A 17,902-nucleotide genomic window follows, 5' to 3' on the forward strand; every position below is an offset into this window, starting at 1 on the left:
AGAGGGGGAGAGCAGGACGGTGTGGGCTTCTCACGCTTCCCACTTGGAAGTCAGATTGGCAGAAGAAGGAACGTGATGCCATTTTGTCGTTTTAACTCCTGTGAAATGGGAGCTTGCTAAGGGAAACGCCAGGAAAGCCAGGAAAAGGGTGTTTCTGTGGGGATGGTCTTTGCAAGAACAGGCTGGTGGCTTCATCTGTTATAAAGCACAGAGATGTTCTCACCCCTCCTCTGGTGCCACTTGAGCTGGGGAGGCGTGAACAGCAAATACAGCCAAGATACACTATTGTGTAAGAATCTCAACCACCATCTCCTTGATTTCTCTGGTATAAATTGGCTCCTTGCTGGGATAACCCAAACCTCCTTTGTTCTGCCTCCTTGGAATTGTGGTATTTTGGAAGCAATTGCAGTAAATGTCTCTGCCTCGGAGGCTTTCAGGTCTCGCTCTCTTCGACTGTTGCTTTGTTCTGCTCAGTCACTGTAGCAGGTTTATTATTCTTCACTCTGTCATATTTTGTATGCACGCAGGTTCCAGTGGCATTTATTAGTAGTATGTTTTTAGAACAACGTCTGGCTGATGAGTTGTATCAATAACAGCTGGGCAACGTAAGATGATCACGAGCTATAATTATTATATACAGCAATACTGTCAGCTAAAGGCTCTGAGAAATGATGGAGGCATGAGGATATCTGTACTTTCAATAGTGCGTAATCCCTTTGCAACAATACAATTATGCAAAATGAGATTAAAGGGTTTATCTGCATGTGAAAATTGCATCGGTTTCTGTTCAGATTGCTTTTTATCTGATGTAGATGACATTTGTCCTCTGATAGCTCCATCTGAAGAGCTAGTGGCACAACAAGCCTCAGCTGCCATGTTTCCTGCTTTCCCAAAAGAAGTGGTGCGTTGGAGGTGCTTGCGTCCTTTTGGGTTAAGTTCCAAGAGCCCCTTTCTTGGAGAACAGTTCTGCCCAGGCTAAGCTGGACCTGACCTTACTCCCCTTCTACCCCACAAACGAACATCAGCTTTATTGTAGCCACAAGCTTGCGGTCCAGCACAAGCGCTGTGGACAACCTGCCTCAGGATTAGGGCAGGGCTCCCGGGATATATCCCCATGTAGCCCATGGAAATGTGAGACCCCAGCTTCACTACAAGTAACAACAGGAGCAAAACCAGAATAACAGAGGCTTAACTCGGGTCAGGAGCCAAAACACATGCTCAGCATCTCCCCGTGGCCTGTAGTTCCAGCTACCAGCCAGTGTAGGAAGGTGCAAGTCTCTGCTGGTGTGCATGGAGGAGCTGTGCTGCTCCCAAGGCACATCCCCTCTGTTGGGAACATGTGATTGGGATCTAATTAGTTCCAGTGCATAAGGGGTGGCTTCTTTCATTACAACATATATCTGAAGATTTATATTCCAGCAGAGAGAGGGAGGGATGTGGCTTGTGGAGTGCTCTGACTCCTTCCTGCTCAAACTGTTCTAGATTCCCTTCCATGCAGCAGAGCCCAAAGAGGTCTGAAACCCCTGGGTTCTTATCCCCAGGAAGTGTAGGGATCAGGAGGATCCAATGCGGTTTTATTACAATATCCATGATAAACCCCCTCTACCTTTAGAAAAGACCCTTTTGGTCTGCAGAAAATGTCTTGTCTATGAGCCGTGTAAACGGGGAAGCTCAAGAGAAGGGATGATTACAGCCATGAGAAAACAATAGCTACTTCTTAATCTCTTAAGCAACAACCGATAGTTTCTGGCACGTGTTGAGTAATGAATGGAAAATATGAAGCCACTGATGGCAATGTCACACCCCCTGCTTCTAACCACTGGGGCTTGGGCACAGAAATAAAGGATCCCATTGAGTCACCTGGGTGGTAACATTGCTCACAGCCACCAAGGACCAACCGGCAGCATTTATTGGTCCTGGCATTCATCAAACGGATCTGGCACTGCCTGATGTCTTACAGAATGTGACAAGTCAGCGGGAGAAGTTGTACATAACGACATTCACTGTGAAGCATCTGTCAGACGGGTGCTTGGGAAGTGCTGCGATGTGGTGCGCAGGCTGTGCAAGGAGGGAGAACCCAGATCTGCCTCTCCACGTGAATGTGGGCACAGGTAATGAAAAGTCAAGGTTATCTTGGGAATGGGAAGAGAATGAGCGGCCAGGTACAGGCTCCTGCTGTGTGGGTGTGCGCACATCTGCCTCTTGTGCTACCAGGAAACTGGTCTGGACAGTGTGGGAAGCACGCTTGTCAAAGGGAATGACTAAAGGTGCTTTTTGAAGGACTTTCTAGTGCAGCAGTGAGTACCCCGGCCACTGTGAAGCTTTTTTCCCCTTTGGAAATGTGAGTTCCTCAACTACATTGCTCAGCAGCGAGGAATCGTGATCTGCAGAGAACTGCAGACAGCGCATAAGTACCTCGCCTGAAGAGACAGAAGTGTCTCTGGGTAAGAGCAATGTTAGTTGGAATAACTTAGGTAACTTAGGTACAGATAGAAGGAAATGGTAGAAACAATGTCTAGTTTGCATAAGACTTTCCTAACACCACGACCATTTTCCTTTGTAATTGATGTTTGTGCTGTCGTTAATTTTTTACATCCTGATTGTTTGATATTTAAGAAGGAAAATTGATTCTCCCTGATGGAGGACAAGAAGCTCTAGAGATTGCCTGGAAGTTAGGACGTGAAAAGGCATAAATCGGGCGGGGAAAGGTTGCTGAAAGAGGCAGTATTCCATTTCTATAACTGCTTCATCAGGGCAGGAATGATTCAAAGGGGAAAGACTGGAGTTTTTCCAAGCGGCCCCGAGGATCTGAGCCCTGCTTGATGGAAAGAAGAAAAAGAGAAGAAAATGAAACCGAGGTAACCCACGATTCAACAGTGGAGGTGGCCCCGGCCAAGCCGTTCCCAAACCAACCTCGTGTTAACGGCTGCATGGGCACCTTCTGGGGCACCCTGAGGACACGGTCAGCTTGGGCTCATCTTTAGTAATGGATAATTCATGTAGAACAAAGCAATTGCCTTCGGGGGTGGGAGCTCGACCCTTTGTCCCCCAACGAGGGGAGACGTGGCAGCCCCTGCTGCGCACCCCCAAAGCCTGGGGGAGGAAAAACCATCCCGGGACAGCTAAAAACCCAGGGAACGCTGGAATATTACAGAGAGAAAGGAAGGGAAAACCTCCCCTTCCCCCCCAACCCCGCCTTGTGAATTGGGTAATTTGGTAAAAAAAGAAACATTAAGTTTCAAAAAGTCTCAACCAATTTTAGGATTACTTCTCCGTCCACGGCGTTATTTCAGCCCTCAGGTTTCGGGCTCTGCTTCTTTGGGTTTTCCCGTCCTAACAAACTAAGGAACAGAAAGAAGCTTTTCCCGTTTGCTGTCTGAACCACATCAGGGAAAATGTGTATTTGGGACCTGAGTAAAACGTGGGGCTGCCCCGGCTGCGCCTCCCCGCATGCTCCTCTGTATCTCTATGTTCGTATGCGGGTGCAGGAACGGGATAAAAAGATCGCTGGGGGCATGTTTTGCTACTGAGAAGTATTATACATAGAAGGCATTCATGTTATAATACGTATAAACCATTAATAGCAAGATACTTATCAATATACTTGTTAGTGTATCAATGTTAACGACACTACATTATTTACGTTCATATTTATTCGGACACTTCTTAATATAACAATGATAAATGCGCTTCAGCTACGTAAACCTTTCAGGGAAGCTCTCAAATGGGTATTGGGTCTTGAGTGCAATTGGGTCTTCATTAGTATAATCATGTATCACGTATTAATTATTATGGACGAGGGGTTTAATTACTGTATCTCTGTGTGCCGTGGGTTCCCCTGCGGGAAGCGCCTTGTCCCGAGCACCGGGAAAACCAGCAAGTACCGGGGGAACGGCTCAGGGCCGGGATGGGCTGGTCCAGCACCGAGTTAAGAAGGGGGCTGGTGCAAAAGAAGTTAAAATAAAAGCCTACAAAGACTTTGCAGCGCAGCTCGCCTGGACCGCGGCGGTGAGCAGAAAATACAAGGAATTCCCTAGGTTTTTAGGGAAAACGAATGGAAAAGGCTCAGGGCTGGTGTCGGCAGGAGCTGGGTCCGCAGCGTCCTGACCACGCGTGTAGGCAGGGACAGCTTCACTGTCCTTTAACTGCCGCTGCCGCCAACTTCGCCGCTGGGATTCCTTCCCTCCTAACGCGCTTCTCGGCATCGCCACCCCGAGCCGAGCTCCGGTCCGGCTTCCCCGGGTGTAAACGGCCCGAAGTGCCCGAGGACCCCCAAAACGAGGGGGCAGGGGTCCCAACGCCGCCTTCGGAAGGAATCGGGAGGAGGAAAAGCCGTCCCGAACGTCGGACCGGGGTGACGGGCTCTTCCCTGTGCTCTGCCCTTGGGAAAGGGGGGGAATTCTGTCTCCACAAAGCAGAATACAAAGCATTCGATGGCTGTTGTGAAGCAACGATCCCGCCACGGTATTCACGCGTGGGACTTAATGTAGTCTGGCACTGCTTGAAAACAAACGATTCACTCACCCATCCACTAATACTTGCCGTTATTGTCTCCACCATTCTGGCAAGCAACGTTTGGGCTTTCAACTGAGTCCCAGCAACACATTTATCCCCAAAGCATATTAACGCGGCATCAGTCCTGGCCCCCGGGAAGGTGGCGCGGGGGAAGCTGCCGATTTAGCCTTGGAAATGGCAGGAAATAGCTGGATTTGGAGGACTTCGGTTTCCATTGAAGGGTAAAAGCTGCTCAGGTCCCCGGAGCCCCCCGAGCCCCGGTTGCAGCCCGGGAAGGGAGAAGGGAGGCGGCTGCGTGTCCGTCCCCCCACCCCGGCCGCCTCCTTCCCTTCCGCCTTCCTCCCCACCCGCCTCGGCCTCGGGCGGCCCCAGCCGCCGCCCCTGCAATAAGGAAAGGGGTGGAGGGGGGAGAAAGAGCGACCTTTGGACCCCCCATCCCTGCTGCCCCCCCCCCGGCACCCGCTGGTCTCAGCCCTTCCCCATCGCTATTCCCACCTTAAACTGGGATCTCAGACTGGGGGGGGGGGGGGGGGGGCACTGGGAGGAGACCCCACGCTCATCCCTTCGATTATGGAAGAAGCAGAAATGTGTGAAATCCCATTGAACTCCACCAGGATGGGGATGTCTCTCCCTATCCCCCACAGTGCTGCAGTCCAGGGCACAGTAGAGCTCTGGGATTGGCTGGGTGTGATGCTCGATGCCTTCCCATGCTGCATCCTCCTGTCCTCACTGGGCATCATCCTCAGCCACAATGCAGTGGGCAGAGAGACCTCCCCAGGCACTGGCAATGGCAGCAGCAGCGGTGAGGGCAATGCACGGACCCTCTTGCAGTGGCTGTAGCAATGTCGAGGCGATGTGTTCATCCCAAAGTGTCCCAACACGCTTGCTGTGGTCTCTGCTCTGCCTGGATGATGCAAAATCCAGCCTGCACCATCAGGTAACCCTTTTTAGGCATTAGGGATCCACCACCAGGCTCGGGAGGTGGAAGGTGGAGGAACCCTGAATCCTTGAATCATAGAATCCCAGCCTGGTTTCTGTTGGAAAGGACCTTAAGCTCCTCCAGCTCCAACCCCTGCCACAGGCAGGGACCCCTTCCACTGGAGCAGCTTGCTCCAAGCCCCTGTGTCCAACCTGGCCTTGAGCACTGCCAGGGATGGGGCAGCCACCGCCTCTCTGGGCGCCCTGAATGGAGCACTGGGCCAGTTTTTAGGTGCACACAGACCTCTCCCTGCAGTGCAGGTGGGAAACACACAGGATTCAGCCAGAAAAGCAGCGCTGCTGCACCCCGGGCACCTCCATGGGGCCCTTCCCCATTTCCTCCTCTCTGTGGCTGCCCCGAGGAGGATCAGATCCCCAGTATTTTACATGCTGAAACCTCTGGTCCCCAAGGGCCTGGGGAGGTTTTGCCACGAGCAGCACGAGGCATAATTCCCCACTGCAGTGGTCCCCACTGGCCTGGGGGACCTCGGTACCATCCTGCTGGCCTGAGCACCGCTATGCGCAGCCTGGGACTAGGAGCACCCATCTCTTGTCTTGCCATGATTTGTGAGCCGAGGCTTCCCTGAGCACAGGGCATGAGTTGTGCCAGCTGACAGGGCCTGATCCTCAATGGTGATCACCCCATCAGTGGCTCGGTCCAACACATGAAGTCCTTGTGTTTGAATTCCTGCCCTAGGGCTGAGCTGCCAGAGACCAGCAAAGAGCAATAACCCCTGGAGAGCAGCAGAGCTGTGCTGGAGCAGGGGCTCACCTATAGCTTTATGCTACGAAGGAAGGTGATTCTCCTGGGTCCCACCTCTAGGCTCTCCCAGGTACCACCAGATTCACCTTTTGCAGAGCACACTTTTGAGTACAGGGCTCCAAATCCTCCTGATTTCACCCAAAAGGCGGCCCCTCCATGCATGCGTCTAAGATATTCCCCCTCTCACTGCCTGCATGACCCACACCCAGCTTCAGGCTCCCATGAGTGGAGGAGGGAGCAGCAGGGAAGAGCAAAGGATCCTGATGTCTCCTAAGGAATTAAACATCAGAACCAGGGCTTAAAAGCCAAGCACAAAGCAACTCCCCTTTTCTCCCACAACAGCTGAAATAAATTGCTTTGGCTGGGCAGGAACTTGGGGAACACAGAGGCAGACCCTGGTGCGTGCAGTGATGGGCGCACGCTGCTGGGCTCGGCGCCTATAAGGAAACAGGCTCAGGCAAAAGGGCTGCTCCCGCTGGGTGGGATGGATGGGATGCACAGGCACAGTGCACGGTGCACGTAGAGTGAAATGACGCGTTTCAGCCTCCCTACCCAGGAGCTCGGGCCGGAGGAGGCTGGGGCCCGAGGGGAGGATGCAGGAGGTGGGAAGGGGGCTCACGGAGGGGCATTTCCCAAGGGAGCAGCAGGATTTGGGGCTGGGAGCGGAGGGCACCAAGGGGCTGCAGCCTCCGGGGAGCTGCCGTGGCTCCCCGCAATGTCGTTTTCCGTTTTGGTGAACAGAAGGGAGGGACCCAACCTGGGGGTTCCACGTTGGAGAGCCCGGGAGCAGCAGAGCAGCCACCCGCGGCGGAGCGCGGCCCTCCCGGCTTCTCAGAAAGGAAATGAGCGGCGAGGAAGGAGCCTCCAGCCAAGCCTGGGGAGGGGAGAGGAAACCTGGAAGGTGCAGGGTGGGCGAGAACCGGGTTAAATCAAACAGCCCGAGGTTGAAATCACCCCCCAAAAAGCGAGGGGGTGTCAGAAGTGCGCTGCAGTGATTGCGGCGCCGGGGCTCCGGCACAGAGCGGGGATAAAAAGAGCAAAGAGAAGTCAGGCCACGCTCTCTGTTCCCATGCCAGCTGATCCGTTCAAAGGATCCACGAGAAACGCGCTGTAAAAGTTCGGATTGTGGCTCTCCAGGCATCAGGGAGAGAAATATTCGCACCTACATCTTCCGGGGATGCCGGTGGGGTGGGAAAGGAGGGGCCGGCGGTGAAAGGGATAGAAAAGAAAAGAAAGGAAAGATCAAAATGCTCGCCTTTATTTGAGTCTTTCTTCCCAGAAATATTGCCAGAATCAGCGACCAAAGAGCTGGGCTCCCGTCCAGACCCAGAATTCAATTTTCCAACAATTGATTATTTCCAAACGCCAAGTCTTTAAGTAGTTCCAATTATTTTTTTCCACCCTCTTCAAACTGCTTTGGGGTTTGGGTTGGTTTTGAGGGTGGCTTTATTTTCCTCCCTTTTATTTTGTAACCTCAGCCTCAAATTCAATTGCTTAAAAAAAATCAGAGACTAAGAAGCTAGGAAGTTTTTCCGCAGCTTTTTTTTTCCATTCCAGATGGGATAAATATTAAATGGGTCCTATAGAGAATATAATAAAAGAATCACTGAGAACTGATAAGAGCATTTGGTGATTTTAAGCCCAAACATCGAAAGAGGAATTGGTAAAAGAAAACAGGTTTTTCCCCTTTAAAATAACCCGGTTCCTCTCCCTTTATTGTGACCTGAATTATTACCTAAAATATTCCCTGTTAAAGTGTCAAAGAACGGAAATCCTAAGATCAGCTTGGAAATCGCATTTTAAATGATTTCCATAGCAAAAAAAAAAAGCGCCTGCTCGAAATTTCCTGCATCAAGGAGCTGAACTGAAGGGAAGCGCGGTCTTAAAAGCACGAGGTACGCTGGAATCTCGGAATTCGGGAAAGCCTCTGAATAAACCAGCCCAAGCGCAGAGGCGGTTTTGATTCTGGGGGATGAAAAAGGTGAATTATACCCCCCAATCCCCAACACTGCTCCTGCGGGGCCAAATTCCGGTGGCTGCAGCCGTAAGAAACGGAATAAATTCGTGTTTCCATAAATCGGTTGTTCCGTCCTCTCTTTTATCGGGGTGTCCGTGCCCGCCGGTGGATACGGCTCCTCCTCGTGCTTTTCTTCCCGTTTGGGTAAATATATATACATATATATATGAATAAAAGGAAATGAAGTGACATAAACTACCGGGAAAGCCAGCAGCAAGTCGCTCTCTCCGCGGATCCCGCTCAGCTTCCACCCGGGACATCTCGGGAGCTTCTCCCTACGAAGCCCAAGCCCTCCCAGCCGCTGCGGGGGCTCCGTGGGGCCAGAGCGGCCTCGACGGCCACAGCGAAGCCCCGAAGTCAACAGGCTCTTAACTTTCAACTTGGCCTTGACCTCCGGATCGAGCCCGTGGGGGAAGCGGGGTGAGACGCAGGGGAGCGGCGGCCCCGTCGGCAAACAGGGGCCGCCCGTCGCGGCCGCCGAGCCCCAGCGCTGGGGGTAGCAAATGGGGAGAGGGCAGGGGAATCAAAAGGGCATCAAAGCGGGAGTGCAGTCGTTAAACTGCGGGAAGGGAAGAAAGAAGCCTTGAGATCGGAAAGGTGAAGGCTGAAAACACAGGGATCCAAACCACGGAATTGTTTGGGGTTTTCCTCTTTCCCTTCAGAAAAGAGATAATCGTCGATTTCGGTGACACCGAGATTTTTAGCTGATGAGAAGGGCCGAGGAGAGAGGATGCAGCTTCGGGATGTGATTTATTCCTCTATTCCTTTCCTTGGGAGAGAGGTCGGGGCGGATCTCGCCGAAACAGCCCAAAGCAGAGCCCCGGGGGCTGAAAGGAGCTGAAGAGGGGGTTTTGGGAGGCAGCTCCTCCCGCAGCGAAACGGGGTTTTTCCCCGCCTGGGTGAGCTTCGCGATCACTTCCAACCCCTCTTTTTTCCATGGGGACTTCTGGCCCTGAGCGTCACCCCTGTGGCGACTCCTCGGGGCGGACGGGTCTTTGGCTTGGTGGCCAAAAGATGTAGCAGAAGGAGAATGGTTATTGCGCTTTGATAATCAGAAGGCAGAAATCTCCGCTCTTCTTTGCACGAAGGAAGCAACGCACGAGCCCAGGCTGCCTTCGGGGGCAAAGCGTTCCCTTGGACAAGGATTCTGGGGGAAAAACAGAGAGAAAAGGGGTCGAGAAAGGCGATTCTGTGTTTGTACCATACGTACAGACGACTGAAACCCCGCGTACCTGAATAATCTCTCAGCATGCCCACAGCACAGGCCTCAGTGCGTTTGTCCCAAACAGCCCCTCACCGCCTCGTCTGTCCGTCCCCTCTGCCTGTGCCTCCACCTGCCCGGTGCTCCTGGATCCCAAAGGTGGTGTATTATTTTCCCACTTCCCTTTCCCAACCTCTTTCCCTTTGGGATGCCGCTTAGCAGGGATACACACGCTGACCTGAAGACACGGCCCACGGCCGTGCCAGCACCGTACGGGGCAATAGCTGTGTGCAAACAGCTTGAGTGTGTGTCCCCCCTTTTGCAGTTGTTTTCTGGGTGTCGATCACCCCCTTTCCCATCTCTCCTTGGTTTAGGACCCTGCCCGGTCCCTCTCCCCAAGGATTCAGGTTTCAGCCTTTGGCAGCTGAAAGTGGGGCTGCACGATGATGAGTGGGGTGAAAGAAAGGCCGAAAGGGGGGGTGGGGGGTGTCCAAGGGCTTGACCGGGCTTTTTCCGAGGGCAGAAGCCCCCGGACCAGCGTGAGAAGATGGGCCACACCGGACAGAAAAGAAGGAAAGAAAGCAAAGAAACGGGGGTTAATCTGAGCCCGGATTCTTCCACTGGGGACTGCTCCTCCGCGCCGTTCATAACCCCCCATCTCCTTCCCCTCCTTCCCCTCCCCCCCCCCCCCGCCCCCTTTGGGGTGTGTGGGGGGCAAGATGTCGTTCACGCCATCAGATGCAGCTCAAGAGCCGCCTCCCGTGTTCCCGCCTGTCACGTGCGGGGGGGGGGGAGCTCTCCTCCTCCTCCCATCGCAATAAAAGTATTTTCGCAATTTCTGCAGCCGGGGTTTATTGGGGCTGAAGGGGTTTTGGGGGGGGGGGCGTGGGTTTTCTTCCCTCCTTCCCCGTCCTTTTCCCCCCGCTCGGCAGCCAATGAGGCAGTCCTTCACCGTTGCGTCAGGGCAGCCCGGCGGGGAAAGGCAGCTCTCGGCAGCTCTCAGCCTTTTAAAAAGATCCGGGGACCCCCCTCGGGCAGTGCCCGGGCGCTGTCGAACCGGCTCTCCCCATGCCCCGGCCCCCGCGCCGCCCCCCATGCAGCCCCCGGAGCCCCGCGACCCCCCGGGCCTCGAGGGGCTCCTGGCAGCCGGCGGCTTCGCAGGCGGCCAGGGCAGGGGGGTGCTGCCACCTCCCGCCCCGGCCCTCGGGGGCCCCTCGCCCCCCGCCGGGATGAACCCCGGGTACCCGGCGGAGGGCCCGGCCGAGCCGCCCAAGCCGTGCCCCGCCTCCGCCCCTCCGCCGCCCGTCCCGCCGGGCCCTGCCGCCGCCGCTCCGCTGCCCTACGGATACTTCGGCAGCGGCTATTACTCCTGCCGCGTAGCCCGCAGCGCCCTCAAGGCCGGCCCGGCCCAGGCCCCCTTCCCCGGCGAGAAATACCTGGAACCCCCCGCGGGCGCCGAGGACTTCCAGAGCCGCCCCGCTGAGTTCGCCTTCTACCCCGGCTACGGGGCCCCGTACCAGCCCGTGGCCGGTTACCTGGACGTGTCGGTGGTGCCGGGTTTGGGCGGCCCGGGGGAGGCCCGGCATGAGACTCTGCTGCCCGTGGACGGTTACCATCAGCCGTGGGCTCTGGGCGGCGGCTGGAGCAGCCAAATGTACTGCCCCAAAGAGCAGGGGCAGGCCGGGTACCTCCTGAAATCCGCCTTTGCAGGTAACGACCCGGTGCGGGGGCTGGGAAGGGGGTGCGGAGCCTTCGTGTGGGGGGAGATAGGGACCAAGGCTTTAAATAACCTTCTGGGGAGCTGCTCTTGCCGCCCGGTAACGCTTAGGAAGGAACCCGAATTAGGGTTCACAAAACAACCATTTAGATTAACGCTGCCCTTTGCAGCTCCTCACCTTCCGAGCAGGGAGGCAGATGGTGATACTATCCGGGTTGAGACGGTGATACCATCCGGGTTGTGATAGTGATATTATCCCGGTGCAGATGGTGATACTATCCGGCTCCAGACACGATCCCAGCCGCTGCGGGCCAGGGCAGACCTCGGAATGGGGCTGCTTTAGAGGGGGTAAGGGGTGTGCATGGCTCACCGTGCAGGGCCGTGATCGGGGGGACCACTACCACCGCTCTGCTCGGCTGAGGCCGCGGGTATTACGCGGGTGCTACGCGGGTTTCGCCCACTTCGGTCTTTTACCAATACCTGGATTATTCATTAAATAAATGAATTCCGGGAAGAAAAGCAACCTTTAAATACCAATGGGGATAATTTAATTTAAATATAACCCCTGTCAGGAGGCTGGAGGGAGGAAATGGGGCAGGGAGGAAAAGTGGTGGGAGGTGGGTGGGTGCGGGGTGCGCGGGACCCCCGACATGCTCAGCCCCATCTCTCCCCACGCTCAGACTCCGCCGGGCAGCTGCCCCCCGACGGCTGCTCCTTCCGCCGGGGCCGCAAGAAGAGGGTCCCTTACAGCAAAGGGCAGCTGCGGGAGCTGGAGAAGGAGTACGCGAGCAGCAAGTTCATCACCCGCGACAAGAGGAGGAAGATCTCGGCCGCCACCAACCTCACGGAGCGGCAGATCACCATCTGGTTCCAGAACAGGCGGGTCAAAGAGAAAAAGGTCGTCGCCAAAATCAAAAGCAGCAGCAGCAGCACCCCGTGAGGACGCGGCCACCGCAAGCGCCGAAGGGGTCCCCGTCTGCCCCCCAAGCCGCCATCCCCGCGGGGGGCTCCGGCACCGTCACTGACGGGAGCGAGGAGGGCCGGGGAGGGCTGAGCCGTTCCCGCCGCCCGGGCAGCGCTGAGCGCTGGGCACCGCTCCCCCTGCTCCCGGGGGGGCTGGTGGGGACCCCCGAAAGTGGGGCGCCTGCGGAAGGTGCCCCATCCCCGCCCGCTTTGCACGCAGAGGACCCTGTACAGTTTGCTCTTGCCTTACAGCGCCGCTGCCACGTCGTGTTCCGTGCCTCTGACACCGCTTTGGTTTGAACAGCATCCTCAGAAATCAAAATCAGAAAGAAAAGGAAAAACTGGCCTAATTGCATGAATTAACCCCAAAACGCAACTCCCGGCTCGCCTGCGTGCGGCGGGAGCGGCGCTGTCAGGGAATGAGAACGGGGGTCACAGGGAATTTGGTCTTTAGCAACCAAAAGCCGTACTTGAAGCGGAAAACGAGCTTCAAAAATCCCCTTAATCCAGGCAGACGTATCAAAATGCGCGTCTAAAGGAGAATAAACACAGCGCGGGTGCGTATCCGGAAACATACGTGAGAATTGGCCGCATAAACGCGGCACGACATCTGCGTACCCGCAGGGACACGTCCAGGAAGGCGCGGTTATATATAAAATACACATATAGGTATGCGCATATTTAGCAATACGCATTATTTTACCTTTTCTCATAGACGATATTTGTGTTGGTGTATTTAGATATACCCGAAGGTATGCACGTAGCCACGCGATGTAGTGCCGGATGTGCGGATATAAATATATACTCAGCTCGAGGTGTATATAAACGTGTTTCATACGTACATATACACACTTATATGTATGTTCGTGCCTATATTTTGATACAGGTAAATGCAATCGGTATAATTCCCTACGCGCTTTCGTTTGTGCTGATATACGTGTATTTGTACACACATTTCCCTTCTCCTACTAATACGGAATTATAGCTATACGCGTCGTAGCATGTGCTGAGTAATCCCCGTGTAATACAAAATGATCTTGGTTAATATTAAGAAGCGTCGTCATCCTTTTCAACGGAATAAATAGGGTGAAAAGTGACTACACTCGAACACGCGTTTTTCTCTGCTCTGTCGGGTTATTTACAGCTGCGCAAATAAATCCCTTTGTTGAATATCTCGGCGTTTCAAGGCAGCGATGTGTCGGCTCGCAGCGTCCCTGCAACAGCAGCGTGGTTAAACCTGGCCAAAAGCCCCCAGAAGCCTCTCAAAAAGCGAATAAGCTCCAAACCACTCGTTCCACAAACAAAAAAAAATCGCCTTTTATGTTTTTGCTGCCTTTTCTTTTCAGCAACTTGCCCCAAGTAATGAGCATTTTAAATAGTGGGTTTGCTCTAGTTTAATGACGTATGAGCATTTTAAATAGTGGGTTTGCTCTAGTTTAATGATGTATTTATTAAGTATTCGAGGCTTGGGCCGGTTCTGGCTCCCACCGGGGCGGGGGGAGAAAAGCCAGGCGCGTTCTCCCCGTTTTCCCCCCGTTTTTCCCCGTCTTCCCCCGCTATTTTCTCCCTGCGCTTTGCAGGAGGTGCCGATGGCACCCCAGGGTGCAGCTATTCCCCTCCTGGGAGAGGGTCCCTCCCCGCGTGACGTCACGCATGACGCCAGAAGCTCTGGGAGGGGAACAGCCAATGGCGCTCGGGCTGAGCTTTCCGAGCAGTGACGTAAGCAGGGGCAGTGGGGCAGACGCAATAAATCCAATCCCACCCCCATTCCGAAGGAGTCTTTGGGGCTGTTGGAATGCAGCAAAAACTCCCCCCAAAAAGGAGGAAAAGGGAGGATGCGAGCGCGGAATTGCACTGGGAACCTCCTGTCCCTGCCCCGAACCACTCGGATTTGAAACAATCAGGGTTTATTTCCTCTATTTCTGTCCCTGTGGGAGCATCCCGGCCCCGAATCCCGGCGGCACCGGTGCTGGAAAGCGCTGGGGATGTTCGTCTGGTTTTCCTGAAGGAGGGGGTAGATGAAAAGCTCCAAACCTGCTTGCCTTCCCCCGTGTTACCACTGATGAACCTTCTCACCCTGATTTCTGTGTGCCTGTAGAGGTCATAGAACAGAAGCGGTTTTACCGGGCAGGAGAAAGACCCTTGGGTATCCCTCAAAGAAAAGCAACTAATTTAATAAAAGGAAAGAAATACGGTTGTGGTCTCCCATGCCCGTGTCGACTTCAGAATAAACCCGGCCTGTTCATGGGTTTGGAAAGGGATGCTCCTCCTGAAGCTGCCCTCTATGGCACGATAAGGGTTAATTCTTTTAGTGAGCTGATGTTTCTTTTCCCCATCTTTTCATTTCCCCCCGTCTGGAGCTCTTCCCCCGATGTCCCCAAACCCGCACTGGGACGCCTGGAAACCCCCAGGTACCTCCAGCCCACTTAGGATCCCTGCCCAACGGGAAATTGGGCTGAAATTGGGAGACGCGACACCCTCCCTGCCCCCACCCCCGTTCCCAGCTCCAGCCCCGAATCCACAGAGGAAAATGCAGATGGGAAGGGGAGGAGGAGAGTCTCGGGGAGAGCTGTAAAACCTTTACACGGCGGCCTCAGCAAAGGGCGAGAAAGGCCCGACATCCTCGTAAAACGCCGGGAAGGAGCCGCTGCCGGGGGCCGCTGGGCCAGGTGAAGGCTCCCGCCCCCTCCCTTTGCCGTTGAACTTGAAACTCAGAAAACCTGGGGCAGAGCAGCCCAAAACCTGGGGCAGAGCAGCCCCAAACTTAGGGCGGAGAGGCTCCAAAACCTAGGGCAGAGCCGCTTCAAACTTAAAGCAGAGGCTCCAAAACCTGGGGCAGAGCAGCCTCAAACTTAGCGCAGAGCAGCCCCAAAATTAGGATAGAGCAGCCTCAAAGTTCGGGCAGAGGACCCCTGGGAGCTCCTGGTGATATAAGAAAATCGTGTTTAAAATAGAGCCCCTTGGACAGTCACCTTCATTCACCACCGTGCCTCGAGGTGAGGCACAAACCACATCGGAATCTTTTTCCTTCCCATTCTCATCTCCCCTCCTCTCCTAACCTTTCCTTTCCTCTCCCCAGAATAAATCAAAACGCACCACTGATCCACCTAAGACCCGCAGAAGGCAGCAGCAGTGGGATCACCTCTCCCAGCCCTTCCTTCACGCCTCCCCCCTCTCCCAGCCTTTGACTCCTTTCCTTTGTTCAAGTTCATGCCCACCGCACAAAGTGTCTGGGCTGCTGCCTTTTTCCCCCCTTCCCCTTTCCCCTTCAAAGGATTTTGTCATTGAACTTGAGCCCACGTTGTAAACATTCTTGGGGCTTACAAGCATCTTGACGGGATGTCATTAACGGGGACCTCAGACTGCTCCCTCCTTTCCCTGCTTCTCCTTCAGCCGAATTAAAGGTACAGCTTTTTTATGTCCTCGCTCCGTTTGTTTCCGAATCTGAGCCCAAAACTAAAATACGATGTAAAAGGGAGCTCTGCCTCTCACCCTTCTTTCCTTTTCAAATGGGTTTTATGTTTTCAAACCCTAAGAAGACGCGATCTTTGTGTGCTGCTGCACATCACAGTGTCCTTTTAGACCTGCGAGCAACACGGGAAAACTCCTCATGGTACTGACATCCAATAAATAGTAAAATGAAATTCGTTACTCTCAAGCCTGCAAGGAAAACGCCTTTTCGGTCCATCAGAAGTGTTACAAAGGCAAAATAGAATTAATTTTCCACCGGAATCGGTGTTATCTTTTTTTTTTTTTCTACAGGACTTAATTGCTTTTTATAAACTACAGCGTGAAAAGACGAACCAGGTTTATTGCTTGCGAGCAGCCTGGCCATGGATGGGGCTCACGGCGCTCGGGAAGTGCCATTGAGATGAAATATTCCCTAAACAGCAACTAAATCGCTCTTTTTTTGGGGGGGAAGGGGGGAGGTTGCGCTGATCTACAGAAGTAAACATCCAAGTGAGACATATTTCCATTTTCCCAGCTGAAATTTAATACAGTTTTCGGTTTCTAATGGGTTTTCGTTCCTTCACACTCAAACCCATCTCATTCCTGCTGCAGGGATCCGTGTGCTGAATGTTAATGTCGCTGCACGACTGTGAAATACCCGCATTAGAGACCCGTCTGCGGTTTTCCGTTGCAACCGAAAGACGGAGGAAAAGGGGGCTCTTTTCAACTCCCTCCAAGCACTTTTTTTTTGTCTTTATTCTGACGGTTAAACACTTTTACCCCCGCTTTTTGTTTTCCCCTCTCTTAAAGGACGATAAACAGCGCCCAGAAAGCCGGGGCTGCCCATTAGCATCCAGCACCCTCCTCACCATCAACCCGCGTGCAAAAAAGTGCAAGACCGAGGCGATTCCCCCCGTTCCCGACCAGAAACCAGAGGCCGGTGGAGAAACGAGGGGGCAAAGCCCCGTTTGTGGGGTCCCGGCTCTGCCTGAGGCTCCAGCCCACGGGCAGCGGCTGCAGCCCCAGGACGGGAAAACCTCTTTTAAAGCACAATTTTACCTACAAAAAGAGAAGCCCTGGCTCACTTCGCCACTGCCTCCCTTCCCCTTCAGCCATTTCCATCCCAGGACCTGTAGGGTTATTTTTCTTTTCCCTAAATACTCAAGGCTAGAAGAGGTTTCTTTCTTTTCTTCAATGATACACCCGCTTGCGTTTTGTTTTTATAAGCAAGTAAGAAAGCCTCTGTGGCCACAGAAAGGGTACTGCCTAACACAGCAAAATACGTGGAACTCAGTGTGTTGGTTATTATAAGGTTATGGGAGCGGTGTTTTCACAGAGAAGAGGAAGAAAATCCTGCTGGCGCTTACCTTCAGTTGCATAAAGCAACTGAATTAAGGGATATGTTGCTTTTTAATGCCATTAAATCCTGGGTGACGCATAGGTAGGAGGCTAGCAAAGGGGCTTGGGGCACTTGGTGTGTGCGATGGCCTGAAGAAACCCAAGTTCCACCTGTGTCACCTTCCAGGGACCGTTTATTAGAGTATAGAAAAGATTTGGGGTACTAAAATTCACCTCCAACCCCAACTTGCCCTCGTCCAACACTGAAACTGTCCGTGGCCCATCCAGGGTCTGCAGCCCAGCAACCAGGGACGGGCAACAAAAGCAAAAGTGAAAGGGATTGAGGTGTGGAAATGCCAGGGACAGTCCCAAGCCTGAACTAAAGGAGCCAAGACAGAGCTTGCAGCAATGTCAAGTCACCAAAAGCAGAACCTAAGCGTGTGGGCTTTCATACTGGAATGCACTGAAATGCTGGAGAGGGATGGAAACGGGAGGGATGTAAGCACAGACAGGTCTGTGTTTGCGTGCGTCTATTTCAGCAGCACTCAGTAATGTATTAAAACTGAAGTGACCTGGACTCTTGGCTTCATTTCCTTATTAAAGGCTCAGTTTAGCAGGACAGTTCAGTCACTGCTTTAAGGAGATGAATGAGACACGGGAGCTCAATCTGTCTTAACACCAAGCACCTTGGGGGATATGGGGCATCCAAGGTTGTCCTCCGGCAGCAGCAGCGCTCGCGGTGACTGCGGGTATAAATAACGGAGGTCGATGGGACGGTCATTGCTCACCTGAAGGGCTTTTAGCAGACAAGGGGAAGGCGGAAAACATTATCTAGCTTGGAAAATCCCATCAGGAAAAGGCTTATTAGGATAAATCATGAGAAATAAATGGTCTTTAATCTACTAAAATATTAAAATAACTTAATGCTTCCAAGCACACACACTCCCCCAAACCCCCCAG

At 53.6% G+C, this 17,902-nt stretch overlaps 1 protein-coding gene across 1 annotated transcript; it reads left to right on the forward strand.

The window, feature by feature from the left end:
* Window positions 1-10,409: 10,409 nt before the first annotated feature.
* On the forward strand, window positions 10,410-12,131 carry HOXB13 (homeobox B13). The gene is made up of 2 exons (XM_057421410.1): window positions 10,410-11,184; window positions 11,872-12,131. Exons 1-2 carry the CDS (start codon window positions 10,410-10,412, stop codon window positions 12,129-12,131), a joined length of 1,035 nt encoding a protein of 344 aa, XP_057277393.1.
* Window positions 12,132-17,902: the final 5,771 nt, after the last annotated feature.

This window comes from Pezoporus wallicus, unplaced genomic scaffold (assembly GCF_028554395.1).
Source record: "Pezoporus wallicus isolate ANWC-B61680 ecotype Strahan unplaced genomic scaffold, APGP_CSIRO_Pwel_v1 contig_13057, whole genome shotgun sequence".
Taxonomy (NCBI): Eukaryota; Metazoa; Chordata; class Aves; order Psittaciformes; family Psittacidae; genus Pezoporus; species Pezoporus wallicus.